The sequence below is a fragment of the Parasteatoda tepidariorum genome, chromosome 5 (assembly GCF_982258835.1).
Source record: "Parasteatoda tepidariorum strain Cologne lab strain chromosome 5, Ptep-v5.0, whole genome shotgun sequence".
Classification (NCBI taxonomy): domain Eukaryota; kingdom Metazoa; phylum Arthropoda; class Arachnida; order Araneae; family Theridiidae; genus Parasteatoda; species Parasteatoda tepidariorum.
Window position 1 is genome coordinate 32,890,077 of NC_141759.1, and position 18,663 is coordinate 32,908,739.

The 18,663-nt window shown below is 28.1% G+C and overlaps 1 protein-coding gene across 13 annotated transcripts in view; it reads left to right on the top strand.

Moving 5' to 3' along the window:
- The window catches only part of Doa (CDC like kinase darkener of apricot), a 30,986-nt gene extending 12,602 nt beyond the window's left edge, over window positions 1-18,384 (top strand). For 3 of the 13 annotated variants that reach the window (XM_043052804.3, XM_071185250.2, XM_071185251.2), the window contains exons 4-14: window positions 7,701-7,803; window positions 8,789-8,855; window positions 9,809-9,931; window positions 10,406-10,496; window positions 10,570-10,645; window positions 12,360-12,454; window positions 12,587-12,716; window positions 14,155-14,237; window positions 14,323-14,402; window positions 15,642-15,729; window positions 17,542-18,384. In XM_043052804.3, the coding sequence (XP_042908738.1) occupies window positions 7,701-7,803; window positions 8,789-8,855; window positions 9,809-9,931; window positions 10,406-10,496; window positions 10,570-10,645; window positions 12,360-12,454; window positions 12,587-12,716; window positions 14,155-14,237; window positions 14,323-14,402; window positions 15,642-15,729; window positions 17,542-17,745 (1,140 nt within the window). In that variant the 3' untranslated portion in view covers window positions 17,746-18,384. Of the gene's footprint in view, window positions 1-5,145; window positions 5,526-6,362; window positions 6,995-7,700; window positions 7,804-8,788; window positions 8,856-9,808; window positions 9,932-10,405; window positions 10,497-10,557; window positions 10,646-12,359; window positions 12,455-12,586; window positions 12,717-14,154; window positions 14,238-14,322; window positions 14,403-15,641; window positions 15,730-17,541 lie in introns of those variants that run through there. The other 10 variants (XM_087163616.1, XM_043052801.3, XM_071185254.2 and 7 more) reach the window with 9 other exon arrangements.
- Window positions 18,385-18,663: the final 279 nt, after the last annotated feature.

Consider the following 18,663-nt stretch of genomic DNA (forward strand, 5'->3'; position numbering starts at 1 on the left):
TTTACAGTAAATTGGCTGGAAAAATTTATGTGACGTTAGTTAGAGCTAATTCAAGTAATTGTCTCAAACAATTATATGGTGGTGGTTATAAGGTAAACAAAATAGTCATTTCTGACAATATTTCGAAAACTATACTAAGATTTTGTTGGTTACTAATTTACAATAATAATAATAATGGTTAAGCAAATTGTCTAAAATTTTAAAAGATAAAGATTTTTTTATATTTTTTAAGTGTTGTAACTTGAAATTACATTGAAATAGAACTAACATAGGTACTAAGGCAGCAATACTGCTTCGGTGTAATTACTAATATTTTACTTGATCTAACATGGAGCCAAACGGTTCTTTTCATGGGGCTGCCAACCCTTCCGCATTTTTACTTATTTTAGCTATTTTTCCCGCTCAGAAGACAAGATCTTCTGCATTTTACCCGTCCGTCTGATAGCTAGTATTTTCTTTCAAGTCGGACAATATTGACTATACCCCACAGCAATGCTGAATGCAAAAAGGTGTTTTCTGTAGTAAAAAAAAAAAAATAGGACTCAATTCCGCTCATCGATCTCTGATGAGACTCTCAAAAAACTTTTAATAATTAAGTCTAAAGATGAAATACTTTGTTTTGAAAGAGACTTTACGAAAGAGTTTTTAGTAAAAGGTGCTAAAGCATCTTTGCAGAAATTTTTTTTGTTGATGTAATTCTTTTTCCGTAATTTCTATTGAGTTTATCTATAGTGCGTACTATTATAGTGTAATTAAACTAATGTTAATATAAGTCTTAAAATATTATATATTTCCCTTTAATCAAGAATATTAGTAATTAGTATGCAGTTACGAATCTTCTGCATTTTTAAAACTAGAGGTTGGCAGCTATGGATCCTATTAACACCTTTCCCCTGGGATGCTGCAAAAAAGTGCCAGTGTACTCCTAATGTTCTGTGATTTTTCACCAAAATCAAATTGGAAAATAAATAGCACTGTTTAAATTTAGGGCTGAGTTTTTACCAGTGAAATCCATGAGATAAACCAGGAAAATACTATTCTATATTTATTTACTGATATAAAAGGTTTTTTATTTATAAGTGTTAGGAATATATATTATTTACATATTTAAGCTAGGTAATAATAAAAATTATTAGATAATATATATTTTGCATATAATATGTATATGAGCAAATAACAAACTATAACACAAGTGATATGATGTAAGCTTTCTCCAAAGTTGTAATTATAAAACTAATTTTGTGCACAAACAGTTGAGGCTAATCTTCTCACTATTAAAGACTTAGAAAACTGGTAAATGTATTAGATTTTCAATATGAGCTGATAACCATTAATTACAAATATTAAAATCATATTAACAAATTACATTATTTTAAACCATAACTTTATTACCAATGCATTTGTATACAGATAATCACTGAATAAGCAGAAAGCTCAAATAAACAGAGCTTAGGAATATTGAAATTCAATATAATTTTATTTTTTAAAAATTTACACTAGGGATTTATCTTACTGATCTTTTGTCATTTAAAATTAGATTAGGATTAAAAAAATTACCTACTTCACTTTATGTGAGATTAAAATAATCATTTGTTCAAATGAATTAAAAGTATAAGCAAATAATTTCTTATTTATAAAGATATGAAAAATCAGAAGAACAAAAATTAATATCAATTATTAGAAATAAAGATAAAAATGTTATCAAATTTAAAACCAGACCACTGACAATGTCTTAATCTACAAAGGTTTTATTTTGGCCAAAAGTTAGATTAATTTTTAAATTGATACTTGATTCAAAAAGCGTACATCGCGATTCAGATTCACGCGATTGAGAAATCCAATATCGTGGTTTTTATTTACCACATAAGTTTAAATTCCAATGTCTGTGTCACAATTTGTATACGCATGTTTTTAATATCAAGCATCGATTTTTTGATTTATGCGATATTTTGTTTTAAAAGATACGCATTGCGACTTCCATTCACGCGATCTAGTTTTGGGTGATTAAAAATTAAACTTACGTAGTTAAAACAATTTTATTTAATATATCATCTTTTTATTATAGTTTTGTACTAGTCATTTTGTTAGAGCTACATAAATAAATTTAATTGAAAGTTTCAGTAAATCAAATAAAAATGAACTATGAAGTCCACTAATAGCGGATATCACCATTTTATAGCTAAATTTTAACTTACCCATTTTACTACATACGAGCAGTTATCTTGTTCTATAGAAAATAACATTGTTGTTTTGCATTAATATTATAATACCCGACTGGAAAATTTAATCAAATTTTGTCAGCTACTCGAAACCAACCGGATAAAAATAATCAGGGAAAAATAGATATGTAATTTCATTTTACTTTTTCTTAAAAAAATATTTACGTTAATTGACTTTATTAAACCAGTTCTTATGGTTATAAAAAAATAAATGAATGTTATTAATAAGTTGAATTAAGGACAAAAATTCCATAAGACGAAGAAACATTTGAAAATACTCAAGGGTAGAAAAATAGTTCTAAAGAGCATTTCTGACAAAAGTTAAGTTCTTTTTTATCTCAGATCATGCATTTTTTTTTACATCCCAAGTCCTGTTCCCCCCCCCCCCGTTTATCTTTTACATCCTAGGTCTTTATTTATTTTACATTTTGCTCCAGGGTTTAAGCTGAGTCTAAAAATTCATTAGCAAAAAAGCTAAAATCTGAAAAAAAGTTTTAGCAAAATGCTAAAATGCCATTACGCTTATAAAATTACTTTATATCAAACAAGTACTGTAAGTTATCTGACAAAGAATAGCTTAATGTACAAGAATATCAAAAAGAATACCTATAACAAAAAAAAACACACATTTATTATTTATCAAAACATTTTGGTTTATAATTAACAATCTTCCTTTCCTTCATGTTTGCCCATTTTACAAATGCTTCTTGAAAGTTAAATGCACTTTCAGGGCCCTCAATATTAATCATTAACAAATTGTTTACATGGTTTTTTCGTGAACGCTAGCGTCATGGTTCTTCTTGCGAAAGATATTTAGATTTTTTCTCCTTGTTTGATCAAGTTTTTTTCATGGATGTTAGCGTCATGGTTTTTCGCGGAAGCTTTTTTTTTAATGGAATTTAGTAAAATCCTTTTGCAAAAATGCGAAAATGCTTTGTTGAATTTTAGCATTTTTGAGGGGTCTTTTCGCATTTTGCGAAAAAAGCTACCGTAGCGGAAACCCTGTTTTGCTCTGTAAGTCCCAAAAATAGTTGTAAAATAAAGTTTATTTTTGTTCTGTTCAGTGGCAGTATGGTTAGTGTTTTAAAAAAATTGACATTTTTATGTTATGTATTAACTTAGAATAGTTGGGGGAAAAATTTTTTGCCAGTAAGTGTGATGGTGTTAACTCTTTTCCATTCTTTTGACATAGTAAGCAGTTACGAACTTTTTATTTTTAGCCCTAACTTTATCTAAGGATTATATATCAGCAATAACAATCTGAATGCGCATTTGACGTAAATAAACAAGTTTCGGAGTAAGCGTTTCTTTTACTTTAATATAAATTATATAAGTAAAAAGCTCGTTCTAGTCACAATGAATGTGTTGGGGTTAGTTTTTAATGTTAATTTCGCATTGTTAATTTATTTATATATTTTTATTATTTTTTAAAAGTTTATTTCTCCAAGTGATTTGCTTTTAAGCTATTTTTGTCAAAATTAATGATAGTCTTTCAAAAAATCCTCTTTTGCATTTGCTTTATTGTCTCTCCCTATTTTTACTAACGACCATTTTTAAATTTTTATTCATTCTATTTCGGTAGTATTCCATACAGGAGAATCTTGCTTTACTGAAAAAAATAATTTTTAACCACTCAAAATTTTGACTAGACGCTAGGGCTGCAATTTTTTTTATTTATTTTATAATTTTAAAAATGTATGAAGTTTATTCGATTTGTTAGTCGAAAATATTTGTTCTTGCTATGGCGTATACTTATTTTGAGGTAAAATTTTCTGTCCATGTATGTTTCGATTGTGGAGGATTTTAATATGTAATTACCAGGGGTCTGTCCAGACATTTTGTGAAAGGTCCGTTTTTCGTGAAATTGTGAAAAATTACTCACATTCTTTCAATCAGGGTCCGCTTTTATGAATTTGTGCAAATAGGGTCCGTTATTGCGAAAAAAAACTTTTTCAAGGAGTTTTTAAATTGTAAAGACATACAAGATTATGCTCAACACTGTAAATTTATAATTAAAAAAATTAAATTTTAAAAAAAAAACAACAATTACTCCTTCTAAATTAGAGATGCAGCATACAAATATTTGGTATTTAGTCTATACTGCTGAACGCAGGATATTAATTTCGGACTAATAATGGAAGAATTGTCCGCAGAAGACAAAACTTAATTCGTTTACATCCATCTTTCTTGTTTTCTGCCCTGGAAAGGGTTTATTCGATTAACAAAATAATAATGAAGATAAACAAATTTGTGAAGGTGGTTAGGTAAGGTGGAAGGATTTAAGTTAAAATATTTTGTGAAGGGTCCGTTTTTAAGTTAAAATATTTTGTGAAGGGTCCGTTTTTATGAAAAGATATTTTGTGAAGGGTCCGTTAACGGACCCAAATTTCTTCTAAACAGACCCCTGATTACGAATTTTTCTTTCTGAACCACATATGAAATGAAATAAGATACTAAGTATTATCGATTTCATACAAAGTATTATCGATTTCAGCTAAATTATTTAAAGTATTTATAAATTTAATATATTCCTTTTATTATATACACTACGGAGCAATCGAAACGTGACTTAATTTTTTTGAGAGCACTCTTTTGAAAATAAACGTAGCAATTTTCTCAGTTCTGTTAACTGTCATTCATTAATATTTTTAAATTTGGATTTCTTTTTCTAACTAGCTTAATTTGAAAGTTTAGACAAGTTCCTCTTGATTTTTCAGTTCATATTTTGTTATGTCTGTCGTTTCATAAGTGGCTCTTATAATTGTTTGTTTTTCACCGCATTCTGATATCTTCAAGCGCCTTGATGTTGGGTAATAAATCAATCGTCTGGTGCTGCTTCTCTTGAAATTTTTTTTTTTTTATCTATGTCCTTTAGCAGTGCTTTTTTTTTCTTTTGCTTGTTGTGCGGATTAATGTTTCAATAATCCATTTAGTTTGCTATGGCTGGTCTTTATAGATTGTTTATTTCTGTGTCTATCTGTAATTTATGTAAGTTATTTATGATATATGCCACTCTCATGTAGTGTAGTGGTTGAACGTTTCGCTTGACCGAAGCGGGGTGTGAGAGTAGAAGTGGGAAACTGGTAATTTCAGCTGCGTTTGCGTATAAAGAGTTCGTCTTTTAGCGCATCAGTGCACAGTGTAATAAGATGGTCTTTCTGCTTTTTGAAATGGTGGTCGTTGAGTGACAATGACGTTTTGCTTTGAAAAGATTCGATACAATTCTAGTCTCTTCCCGTCATGACCGTGGGACTGGTTTGGAAACGCTTTCATTTTAACAAAGTATTTAAATTTCCGAATGAAAAGGTATTAGTTATTTTTTAAAAACTTAAAAATTTCAGTTTGCTATATCAATTAAACCTCACTTTAACCTATTGGTAATACTGTTTTGTTTTCATTTTAGTCGCAACATTTGAGATCGCTTTAATCGTATTTATTAGTTTTCAGTTAAGATAATTAATAATTGAATATTTACATTTCTTTTTATAGATTTATTTATTAAAGTAAAAGATGTAGAGCGACGATGTCAGTAGGATTCATTAAGAAACGCCTTTAAAAATTTTATTTAAAAAAAAACGTGAGCTTAAAATGGTTTTTAAAAAAATTAAATTTATTGTATCCAGTGAACTTATAATGGCAACTTTATCGCTTGGGCCAAAAATAAAAGGACTTTAAAAAAAAAGATATCATTAATCTTATGCACTCCGGTGACATCAGTAACATTAAAATCACCTCGCTAAAAAATTCTTAATGAATTAGTGACCACATTAGTTTGTAAATTTTTAAAACTAGCTACATAAGAATATTGTACAACTTAGTTTAAATGATTTAGTATTCAAACAGCACATTAAAGTACACGGAGTGCTAACAAATAGTTAAACCTTATTTTTGTAATACTGCTATCGGTTTCTTTTTATAGATGTGGTATTTAGATTAAAAGTGTCATAAAGAGTATTTCAAATTTTAATTATTATGGATTCTATTTCATAATATCGGCCAATAAAGAACGTTTGTTTTGTTTACGACGCAACATAGAAATTTATTTATTATTACTTAAAAATAAATATTTCGACTGATAGGATTTAACTCCTCCCCATTTTCCTCCTCGTCCTCTAAACTTTTTTTTTTCTCCTCTCTCTCCCCGCTTTTCTTGATGGCGGACAAGAATTAGATCGCCTGCGTGATGCTGAAGATATACTTGCGTCAAAGATGGCAAGTTTATTTTGGGTGCTAGAATCTACCCACTTCTAATATAGCTTTCAGCAATGGAGTTTGGCTGGCTCAAGCCACTGTTGAGGCAAGTTGCCAAGCTAAGCAAAAATACTCAGTTCAGTGGAGGTTGACTCCTATACCTCTGGATGTTCGCAATTCTTTCTGAGGATCTAAATTTACACAATGTTTCATCTAAAATTCTAGTTATCTTATTCTAAATTGCTTTATTGGAAATTCTTAAAATGTCCTTGATTGGTTCTTTATTTAATGAAAATTAATGTCTGATAAGCTTTTAAGTTATTTTTCTGGCTAAATTATTTCTGTAGTTCGAATGAAAAGTTTGAAACTATGTGTTTTTACGGTGATATAATACAATGGGGACAAAGAAACCTACTTTACTAGAAAGTTTGTCTGACAAATGCAGTATGCATTCCTGCACAAGTTTCCTCCGTGGATTTTCATCTAGACTCAGAGTTGAAGATAGTGATACAAGCTATTTGAATGCTTCAGTTAACCAAATGGGTGATGAGAATTCATGTGATAGACCATCTTCAGACAAACTTGTAAATGATTTCACTTTTATTTGATTCAATTAACAATTTTAAATTTAATTTCAAGTTTTAATATTAAATTAATCTAAAAGTTTGAGTTACATTTTGACCTTTTTTAACCATTACTATTTTGTTTGAGACAATTTTTTAATCTTATATTTAATTAATTTTTTTATTGATTTATTATGCTGTACATTTATTAACCTAGATTTAAGTTATTTAACTTTGATTACAATTGCATTAAATGAACTCTTTTAAATTAATACTTAAAGTATAAATGTACAGCTTTTTTGTAATTATTTGTTTGCATTTTCATATAAAATGTATATATTTGCTCATTAATGCAGACTTTATTTAATTCTTTATTAAAAACTGTATTTATCTTTTAAAATTATCCAAAAACAAAGTCTGCTTTGATGCAAATGTATGTATATAGATGACTATTATTTACATATTTCAAAATTTTGTATATGTTCACTATTGAACTGATTGTTCACACACCCTGCCTCCTATTTGTGTTATTTGCTATGGACTTGGCCGTCGTCTCTGTATTGGCTGTATGCTGCTGCCTTGAATTCCTGACGGTTGGTCTTTTTCTGAAAACTGCTTTGCTACTACTCTGCACCTGACCGGTTGTCTTATTATTGCCCCTGTCGGATCTTCTTTGTGGATCAAAATGCTTGTTGGCGATCTGTTTTGGCGACTTGTGAATTGACAGTCCCCAGCACAAGCTGACGAGTCAGGCTCACGTCAACCAAGTGTGGAAGATGATGAGGATGGACATCTAGTATATAGGACCGGGGACATACTTCAGGAACGATGTACTGAACTATCGTAAAATATTTTTTTTTTAGTTTCCAGTGCTGTATTCATAAGCTCTTCGATTTGTGTAGACTTTCTCTTTTAGAATGCTTAGGTTAAATTATTTCGGATTGATTTTTATTTAATTTTACAGTGAGCTTCAAAATACAAAAATTATTTTTAACTATTACTTTTATACAAGTAATTTTCTTTATTAAAATAAAAATTAACCTTAGAATTTCAAATTAATACTAATGATTGAATTTACAAAATTTTTTTATCTGTAGCATTAGACTTTTAATCTTTCTATTTTATTTTCATTCAATATACTTTTAGAAAACATTTCTTTATAAACATAACTTTTTTTTGCATTTATGTTAATATTTTGTTACTTAATTTAAACTATTGAAATTCAAACTGTGCTCAGGGGTCTGTTTAAAAATTGTTTTGGTTCTTAGTAGGACTTATTTAAAAAAAAAAAAAAATATCATTGTTGTTTTATCTGCTCTTTTTCAAGATCTATTAATTTACTCTTGCTTATGAACTATAGTTAAAAAAATATTTTTTAACCCTCCAAATATTTATATATATTTTATTTGATGTGTTTATAGTCTTTAATGTTTAATTTATAATTTTTTTTTTTTTTTTTTTTTTTTTTTTTTTTTTAAATTTCTTTTGGGCTCATTCTCAATTTGAAACTTGTATTTTTAAGTGAAAGTCATAGTTTATAATTATAGCACAATCAAAAATTAAATCTTGTGTTTACTTATACTTTCTGTTTATGAAGGAAGGGTATGTTTCTTATTTCATTTTAAAATGTTCTATTTTAATATTTAAAGACCCCTAGCATCACATAGAAAAAGTCAAAACTTATGTTTCTTTTTGTCTATAAAATTCTAAATTTTTTTCATTCTTTTCCAATTAATAACCTTTCTTCTTCTTTCAGTGTTTATGAAATAAATACCTTTATGATCCATGTCTTATATGGCTGTTTTAACATTTCAGATAAAATTATTGCAACACTTGGAGAAGGAACATTTGGGAAAGTTGTTAAAGTTGTTGATCTGAACAGGTAATATTTCTTTTCTTGCTGGAAATTTTTCTTTCTTTAATGATGTATCAAAAGAAAGAAGAAGAAAAAAAGTGAAATCTTTTGAGATCCCTATCTTAAAATGCACATATGCGTATGAAATACATATTGCAGAGTATAAACAAAGTTAAAAATATATTTATAAATACATCAAGTTAATTGAAATGTTAAACAGATGTGCATTTAAAATTATCTGTGAGAAATTACAATTTACCAAGAGCACAAGTTTATTTCTACAGGCCGTATTGCATTACCTCTACTCTATATCTATATGTAACTCGTTATTGTGGTTGTAATTTATATAATTATGCTTAATGAATGTTTATAAGATCTTTCAAAAAGAAATGAATGGCAATGAGTGGATATAATTTTTAGTTAATATAATTCTTATTTAAAATTTCCTCTGTCTCTTTACTGATAATTGTGGATAAATAAAAACAGATTCAACAGCTTGCAGCATATAGATTCCAGTTACAGATTAAAGCTCGATGCAGTCATTTTAATTTCTTTATCTTGTTTGCAATTTTATCTGTTTTATGTAATAGCAATTACTAAAAAAAAATAAGTTGAGACTGATGCTAAATCAATAAGATCTTAAAGTACACTTGTAGCTTTTCATCAAAAACAATTTTGTTATATGGTGCTCTCATCCAATTGTATGGCACTCGGGACACAGTACTGTGACTCATATTTCTATGTGCCTAATTTTCTAATATTCTTTTATTAGATTATTTATCTATTATTTTTCTAATTCTTTTTAAAAAATGTTCTTCATGTTGGATAACTTTTTTGCTAAGACAATGATATAATTTTTTTTAAATAAAATATTTAAGTATTGTGGCTTTTGTATCTTTATTGTAGTGTTTGCAATAGTAGTGTATGTGTGTTTCTTAGCATATTTTGTGAGGTCTAATTAAATGCCTTATATTTTTCAGTGAAGATGGTGATAAAAAAGCTGCTGTTAAAATTATAAAAAATGTTGAAAAATATAGGGAGGCTGCTAAACTGGAAATAAATGTTTTGGTTAAGTTAGCTGATATTGACCCAGAGTGCAAACAGTAAGTTGCTTGATTAACTGTTAATATATATGATAATTTAATTAACTTTATTAAATAGATATAGATTAAATAGAAAAGAATGTAATTTTTGATGTAAGTAAAGAAATTGTGCAAGAAGAGTTAATTTTGTATTATACTTATTACTTTCACTTTCAAATTCAGTTGTAAAAAAAAAAAGAGGCTATGGTAGTACTTTCATTGTATTATTTTGGTAGTGTTAAAAAGCTTACTTACAGTGTATTTAAAATCTCAAAAATAAATATATTAAAAATTAGTTATATTTACACACTTCCATATATTTTGTGTCCAGGTTTTTAAATATCACAATTAAACAAAAATATTAAACTCTTTTGATAGCCCAAATGTGCAAAATAAATTAAACGTGTCTTGCTGATCAACATATTAAATGATTTTTTCTTTGTTAAATGAGTTAAATTTAGGTTGTGTTTAATTATTTTTTTCACTTTCTTTTAGTTTATGTGTGAAGATGTTGGACTGGTTTGATTATCATGGTCACGTTTGTATTGTATTTGAATTGCTAGGGAAGAGTGTCTTTGACTTTCTGGTGAGTAAATTTTTAAATAATATTTCCAAAAGTTTTCAGTTAAATATATATTTACATGCAGTTGTTTTTGCAGAAACACAACAATTATGCTCCATACCCATTAGAACAAGTGAGACACATGAGTTACCAGCTCTGCTATTCTGTAAAATGTAAGTTGAATATATTTTTCTAAGGTAGACAACGTTAAAGAGCACAAAAATATTATTAAAAGCAGACAACTGTTTCGGATGCTCAAAGGGCAACCTTCATCAGTGCAACAGTTGCACTGATGAAGGTTGCCCTTTGAGCATCCGAAACAGTTGTCTGCTTTTAATAATATTTTTGTGCTCTTTAACGTTGTCTACCTTAGTTTGTATTTTAGCACAAAGGTCGCCCACTTGTGTATTTATTTTCTATTTTTCTATTTATGTATTCAAGGTATCCCTATGGTCATTTGTCCATGGATTCATAGATACCATTTTGTGAAAAAATTTAAAATATAATTATAGTCTGTATCTAACGGTTTGTGTCCTGATAATCATTGAATCGATTATTAAATTTTTATTTTCTGCATAATATTGCGAAATGTTTTTCTCTGTGAGACGATTTTGTGATTGATTCATTTAAGTGTTAGAAAGAGCATTTTTTGTTTAAAATAATCATAATAAGAAAAAATACTGTTTAGACTGCTATTTTAACTGTAGTTAGTTTTATTTAGAATTGTTTTGGCGAAATTAGTTGGATTAAAATTTTTGGAACTTATTCTCTGCCCTTTAAACTTTTTAATCATTTACTTTGTTTATAAAAACTTTTATATATATATATATATATATATATATATATATATATATATATATATATATATATATATATATATATATATATATATATATATATATATATAAATAAATAATAGTTAGTAAAATTATTTAATGCATGCTGCATATAAAAATTCATTTTGATGATACTGCCAGCATATATCTGGCATAAATATGTAACTAAAAAGGATAAGATTAAGTGAGCTCAATTAATGTTCTATAACTACTATATGCATCTGGATCGAATGTTTCACCATTCGAAAGATCCATTTTGAAAAATATGCAGAAAAGCAATGAATGCCGGTCAATTTAAAATATCAAATAATAACTTGATTATGAATGAAAAGTAATAAGGAACTACTGGATTTGAAAATAAATTAATAATCAGTTTAAAGAATTCTAATTTAAAAATTATGTATTTAATGCAGAAAATTTTACTATTCAAGGCAAATTTGAATAGAACACAGTTACTAGTTTAAAATTATTGGAAATTTTGGATTCAACATTCGTTACAGAAAGCTTGAACTGACAGCACCACCAGTATTACTATTTTTATCGACTGATGAATTAACATCAAACGTGATTAAGGCATTTTTCCCAAATTGTAGCTTATTTACATTTTCTTCCTTAGCACAGGCATATAAATATTTTTCTAATTCACGAAATGCTGCAAATCAGTAATTTATATTCTGACAATTCTCTCTGAGTTCCACTCTTCTGTAGTTTACCATTTATTCTCTATATACCGAAAGCAAGAGTACTAAAAAAAAATGTTTCAGTTAATTTCTTCTTTCAGCAATCACATGTCTGTAAGATCTAAAACAATCTAAACAGGTATTATTAGTATTATAAGAATTGCATTTGTGACGAGACTGTTAAAACAATACGATACAAAACGAGAAAACAGTAGGGTCCGAAATGATGGCTGGAAGCTCAGTTGTATTTGTCTTGCGTTCATATTAGTGCTTTTTCTTTAAATAATTTTTTTTATAAATATTATCATTTATCTTGTACTCTTTGTGTTGGTCACAAAATTAATAAATAATTTTTTTTTTGTCTTATGTAGTTTTGCATGATCACAAATTAACTCATACTGATTTAAAGCCTGAAAACATCTTATTTGAAAACTCTGAATTTGAATTGGTCATGAACCCAAAAAAGGTAAGACAAATTCATTTTTATTAGTTTAATTCTATCAAACCTAATTTTGTCCAAAACAAATGTATATTTTAAGAATAACAAAAATATATCAGTAAATCTTAAAATAACAAATCCCCCCCCCCTTGCTTTTAGAAGAGAAGTGTCAGAAAAGTATTGGATACTAATATTCGTCTCATTGATTTTGGATCTGCCACCTTTGATCATGAACATCATAGTACTATTGTGTCCACTCGTCACTACCGAGCTCCTGAAGTTATATTAGGTAATATATCTTTCCATTCTACCGTCTACTTTAATTTTAATCTATGTTTAGTTAATTTGATTCAATAATAGCTCAGAGTGTGTTTGGTTAAAACCAGAGACTTAATGATTTGAAGTTGCAAATTATTTTTTTCATTGATGATGAACTGAAACAAAAAATTTTGATACCGCCACAAAAAAAATCTATTAGAACTTGAGAACTTAAACATTTATCTATGCCAGTGTTTCCCAAAGTATGGTATGCGTACCCCCAGGGGTACAGGAACAGTTTACACGCATAGTTACACGAACAGGATATTACGCATTCTTATGCAAAATATCTTGCAACAAATAAAAGTTTCAAAAAAATTTTACTTAAAAACAAAGCTGGTCGTGAAAATTTACAATTACGTATTTTTCTATTGGCTATTTTTTGCAGAGTTAACAGTTAATAATTAGTCAACAGCCGGTTGTGATTTTTAACTTTTGTGCAATTTTTTTATTGTAAAAAATTCATTCATTTTTTTTAGTGGTACTCCTCAGCGTTACGAAAAATTTAGAAAGGGTACACAAATCATAAGTTTGGGAAACACTGAAATATACTGACATGCAATATGTTTGTATTTATAATGTATGCAGTGTAGGTGCTTTCCAGTGTATTTTTGTGTAATTCTGCATTAATTTCTAAAAATATGGTGACAAATGGACATCTTTTTCCCATCTCAGCATTTTCATTTGAATTGAGTCACATGTCTGTCTGTATAACTATTTCTGTTTAAATTATTTGTGTTAAGTGATAAATTTAATTTAAATTTATTAATATGTAAATACATTCCCCCTGAGGGGTTACCACTAGAGAAACTATTTTCTGAAATAGAGGAGAATCTGTAGTAGTTGAAATCTATGTTTTAGTCATCTACAATTATCAAGAAACTTGAAAAACTTTTCATAAATAATGTTTTTGTTATTATACTGATATGCAGTTGCTAGTTTTATGTTCACAGAAATGTAATATTTGTTGTGACTTAAAAGAATCTTGATTTTTCTCTGTTCCCAAGAAAATTTAAAAATTAGAGATACTGGTATTTTAATTTTCTGCTTAATTTAATCTCTTAAGTGTTTTATTTCCTTATTTTACATAGTGTTTCTTAAGTTAATTTTATTCTTTTTAAACAAATCAATAAAGTATTTTCTTTTTATTTATTTTTTTTGATCTTAAATGTTTTTAAGGGTGCTTATTAGACATTTTCAAATAAGTTTGACACTTATCTTTAGCAAAGATATGTGTCAAACTTACTTTATTTATTGATCGTTGATATTAAATGGAAAATGAATTTTTGTAATGAGTGCTGATTATTTTAAGATGTTAATATGCCTGTATTGTTCATACCTTGTAAATGCACGTTGCAATATTCTAATTTCTTTCTTCTTAATCTTAATTTGAAACTTTTTATTGGTAGAATTGGGTTGGTCTCAACCTTGTGATGTCTGGAGTATTGGTTGTATTCTGTTCGAATTACTAATGGGAATAACACTTTTCCAGGTATGAAATTCTTAATTCTTTTCATAGTGTTTTTAGTCATGATCAGTAAAAAAAAAAAATTATTTACACTATCTTTTTTATGTAGACTCATGATAATCGGGAACATCTTGCAATGATGGAGAGAATTTTGGGTCCTCTACCATATAGAATGTGTCGCAAAACTAAGTAAGTTTTTTTTCCTCATTTATCCTTATTGCATTAATTAGTTTGCATACCAGCATAAAATTTTTCATTGTATGCAGTGGAATCATCAAATTTTTTCGTAACTTTAAGGACTTGAGTAATACAGGGTGCGTAGCGTTTGTAAAAAGTGCTTAAAGGTGCTTTTTTGGGGATTTCGTTTTTAAAAGCTTTTAAAGGTGCTTTTTTCAGCTGGCGTTTCTAAAAAGTGCTTTTTTTTTGAATAATTTTTTTCCCTTCAGTGATATCTGGTGGATCCCATGCATTTCACGAAAAATGGGGAGTTTGCTACGTAATCATTCACGCGAACTTCATTTCGTACCCACGTTATGACTTGCGCATGCGCGCACACTTGAAACCGAAACCCGAGTGCTCCAATTCGGATAGAGAATATCAGATCCTTATGAAATTTTTTCTTTTTAATTTATTTTAGTTTTGTTCTTGTTTATTTTACTTCTAATACTTTTTTTGACGTAGGGGGTAAGGGTACTTTTGTTCTGAGTTCAGGGTCAAGTTGAATTCACTCAGTGATGTGGGAAAGTACTGATTGTTTCGATTTACGCCCGTTTCTTTTTGGTTTTTTTCTTTTAACGCTAAAACTGTTTATAAAAAGTTTTTGTTTTTCAATAATATCATTGATTGAATATGAATTTTTTGAGTGCTTGAAAATTTTTGTGAAGTGCTTGAAAAGTTTTTAAAAAGTGCTTATTTTCGATTCAAAGATTTGGCTACGCACCCTGTAATATTTTTTTTTTCCCCAATTAATTTTACTCTTTCGATTTAGTCTTCAATTTAATATCATCTGGCTTATTTCTTGCTCAATGAACTGAGTTATGCTATGTCCGTTAATATTTTTCGTTTAAATATTATTCTTAATTTATCACTAAAGTATTTAATTCTTAACAAATAAAAATAGTAAAATTAATTAACCCATCACTAAGCTATTTGTATCACAGGAGAAAAATTTTTTGTAAAAGAGAGATGTCTAAAGCTTCAACTTCATATTTTGTCACTCAGTGAATTTAAATAAGAAAAATTTGACCAAATGACTGTAAATTATAAGCACAGATATATTAATTATAATTTATCTGTGCTTAGAGTTTATTCATTTCTATTTACTTTTTGTGTAGTTTATAGATCTGTTTAATTTTATTGCGTTCATTATGCACTGTCGAAACCCTTATATTTCACATAGTGTTAAAAGTAATATTTTTTATATTTCAGAACTAAGTATTTCTATCATGGCAGATTAGATTGGGATCATAAGAGCTCCGCAGGTCGTTATGTTAGAGAAAACTGCAAATCTTTGAAGGTTCGTATTTTATGTTTTGTAAAATAACTTAAGATATTAATTTTTTTTCTTTTTATCTTGTCAATAGATTTGTTATTGAATCTTCCCTGTCGCTTAAAAAAAGCATGTAAGAGTTTTGTAAAGAAGTTAATTTTCTATTTTGGTGTTTGTTAAATCTTTCTGAATTAAGGTTTAAGTTTAAAAGAATATAAGAAAATCTCTCTCGTTTCATTCTTACTTGTTCATAGGTGCCAACTTTCCAAACTAGCCATCAGTAATTAGAAGAACACAGAAATATATTCAGCTAACATTTAATGAATTAAAATTAGCACAATTTTAAGATGTATATAATAAATTCTTATAGGAGTATAATATTAATAAAATAATGCATGAATTTGCTAATAAATAAACTTTAAAAAAAAAAATTTTTTTTGAAAAATATGCAGCACTGAAGCTTTATACTTCATTATAACTTGATGAATTGGAATCAATGTTCTAAGTAAATTAGAAATAACCCTAATTGTTTTTTTTTTATCATCCTGCCTTTGAATCACTTAAAAGTTTTGCTCACAGCATTTAAGATTTGAGTTTTTTCTTTGTAGGGGGAAATTAAATTTCAAAATAGCTTGTGAGGTGGAAGGATTTGTTTTTAGAATTGTTTAGGGAGTAGAAAAATTCATAAGCTCTTGGAAGTTAACCAAGAGCTTTTAAGTAATTTCTAAAAAACAATTTTATTGCTCTAGCATAAGCCTGTTAATTTTGACTCTGAATTATAAATAATATGCTATAGTTTGTGCCCCTTCTTGGAAATTATCTTCTCTTGTGAGGATGTTGGACATTGTGAAAAATATGGGTAGTTGTTAATGCCTTTTGGTTTATCTGAAATTTATGACATGGGAATACAGTTATTTTTTTTCTATTGATACTTATGCTTTACCTGGAAAATCTGAGTTAATTGATAATAGATGCTAGTTACTTTATCTTTTCAAAACCTTACTTTTAATTAAAAAAAAGTTTGATGTAAGTTGATAAATAAATTCAGAATAAAAATGGGTATTAATGCTGCAAAAGAAAAGAAAAAAAATCACCCCTTTTTTTCTCATAAGCATGGTTTGCATCGGGGGGGGGGGGGGGGGGTTCAGTTTTGTATAGTAATTAATGCATATTAATCCTTAATGTATTTATACATTTCATTAGAATATTGATTGATAAACGAGAGAAAAAATATTGGATTTTTACTAACATTGTTTCAAAATTTTATTATTTTAAAATGCTGAACGACTTTCATTTTTGTTCATATCAAAATACTGTTCTTAACATAAACCTCTGTCTCTCTCTCTCTGTCTCTCTTTTTTTTTTTTTTTTACTGAATTCAAAAATTTATTTAATATAATCTTGTTAATTATTAAAATCTAATGTGGTTTAGGCATGACATTAATAAAATTTTTATAAACTAAGGGAACTTATTTAGAATACAATATATTACTTCATGTTTTCGTTAAATATCGGAAAACATTTGGCTGGATATTCGGTCCAATGGTCTTACATCTCTAGTTCTAAAAAGAGTAAAGCATTCCTACTACAGGCTGTTGGGGACCGGGGGCTCGTGAAAGTTAAGGCTACACAATTTCAATTTTTAACAATGCTTGTAGCAATGTGGCCAGCATTGCTTACAGACTTCTCTTATTTCAGACAGGCTGCTACCTGTCCACTTGAAACGGGACAAGCTTCAAGCCATTTCTGGGGAATATCTAGTTCTGTTTATTCTTATTTGCTTCTTTTGTCTTGTAATAAAAAAAATTCTTGACAGTAAATTGACATTTTATTTTTCAGAGATATATACACGTTGATGATGAAGAGCATAGACTACTTTATGAGTTAGTTTCTAGAATGTTAGAATATGAGCCTTCCCAGCGAATCACTCTCGAAGAAGCGTTAGCTCATCCCTTTTATGATAAACTTGAGCCTGAACAGAAATTGCACAAGCTTGAAAAGAGTTCGGAAAATCAAGAAAGATCTCACAGTCTCAGCAGGTGACTAGCTGATGAATAAATAGGGAGAGTGAATAAATTAAAATTATGCCAAATACTGAAATACACATTATTTGACTTATACAGTATTTTTAGATTGTTGCAGCTCTCGGCAACTAAGATTTTGATTATCTCAGTTTTATCTATGTATTCTGGATAATTTTATAATCATTTTAAAAAGAAAGCACATAGCCAACAGAATAATAGTTTATTTATTCTAGATTATATATTATAAAATCAAACTAATATTTTCAAAATATTGAATGGTTATCGACCAAAAAAACCTTAATGAAAATAAGTCTCTCTTTTTTTTTTTACCTTGTTGTCTGTCTTGATTATGTTGACTAATTTGCCTTTTGCTAGTTATCTTTGACATTCCGTCTAAAAAATTTGTTACCTTAACTGGAGGTTGTATATATGTTTAAATGTAAAAATGTGTAAATAGATGTATGTATATAGTATTTCGTCAGTTATTGCTCATTGTGTAATATTCTTTTCATTAAGAAATGAAAAACACATTTCACTTATGTTTTGTGCCTAAAATAATAATAAAATGCTACAATCATTAACATATTTATTCTAATTTTAAAAATTTTATATTTTCTACAGGAATCTGTATGAATTCATTAAATAGTTTGAATTAAAATCATGGTCTGTTTGTTTCTTTCTATTTTATTGCATTTTACACTTAAAAAATTGTCTCGCTCAAAAAGAGAGAAAAAAAAATTTTTAAACTTTTTTTTTGTTAAATGGGATTAGTTCCCTACACAGAGCTGATTGTGCTCCGGAAAAATTCCGGATTTTTCGCTAACCCTGATCCGGAAGTTTCTGGAGATCGAAGTCAAATTTTCAAAGGTGGAACTTAAAAACATAGTTGATTTTATTTGTTTGTAAGGGAGAGCCGGAAAGATACTTTATAAGCTTA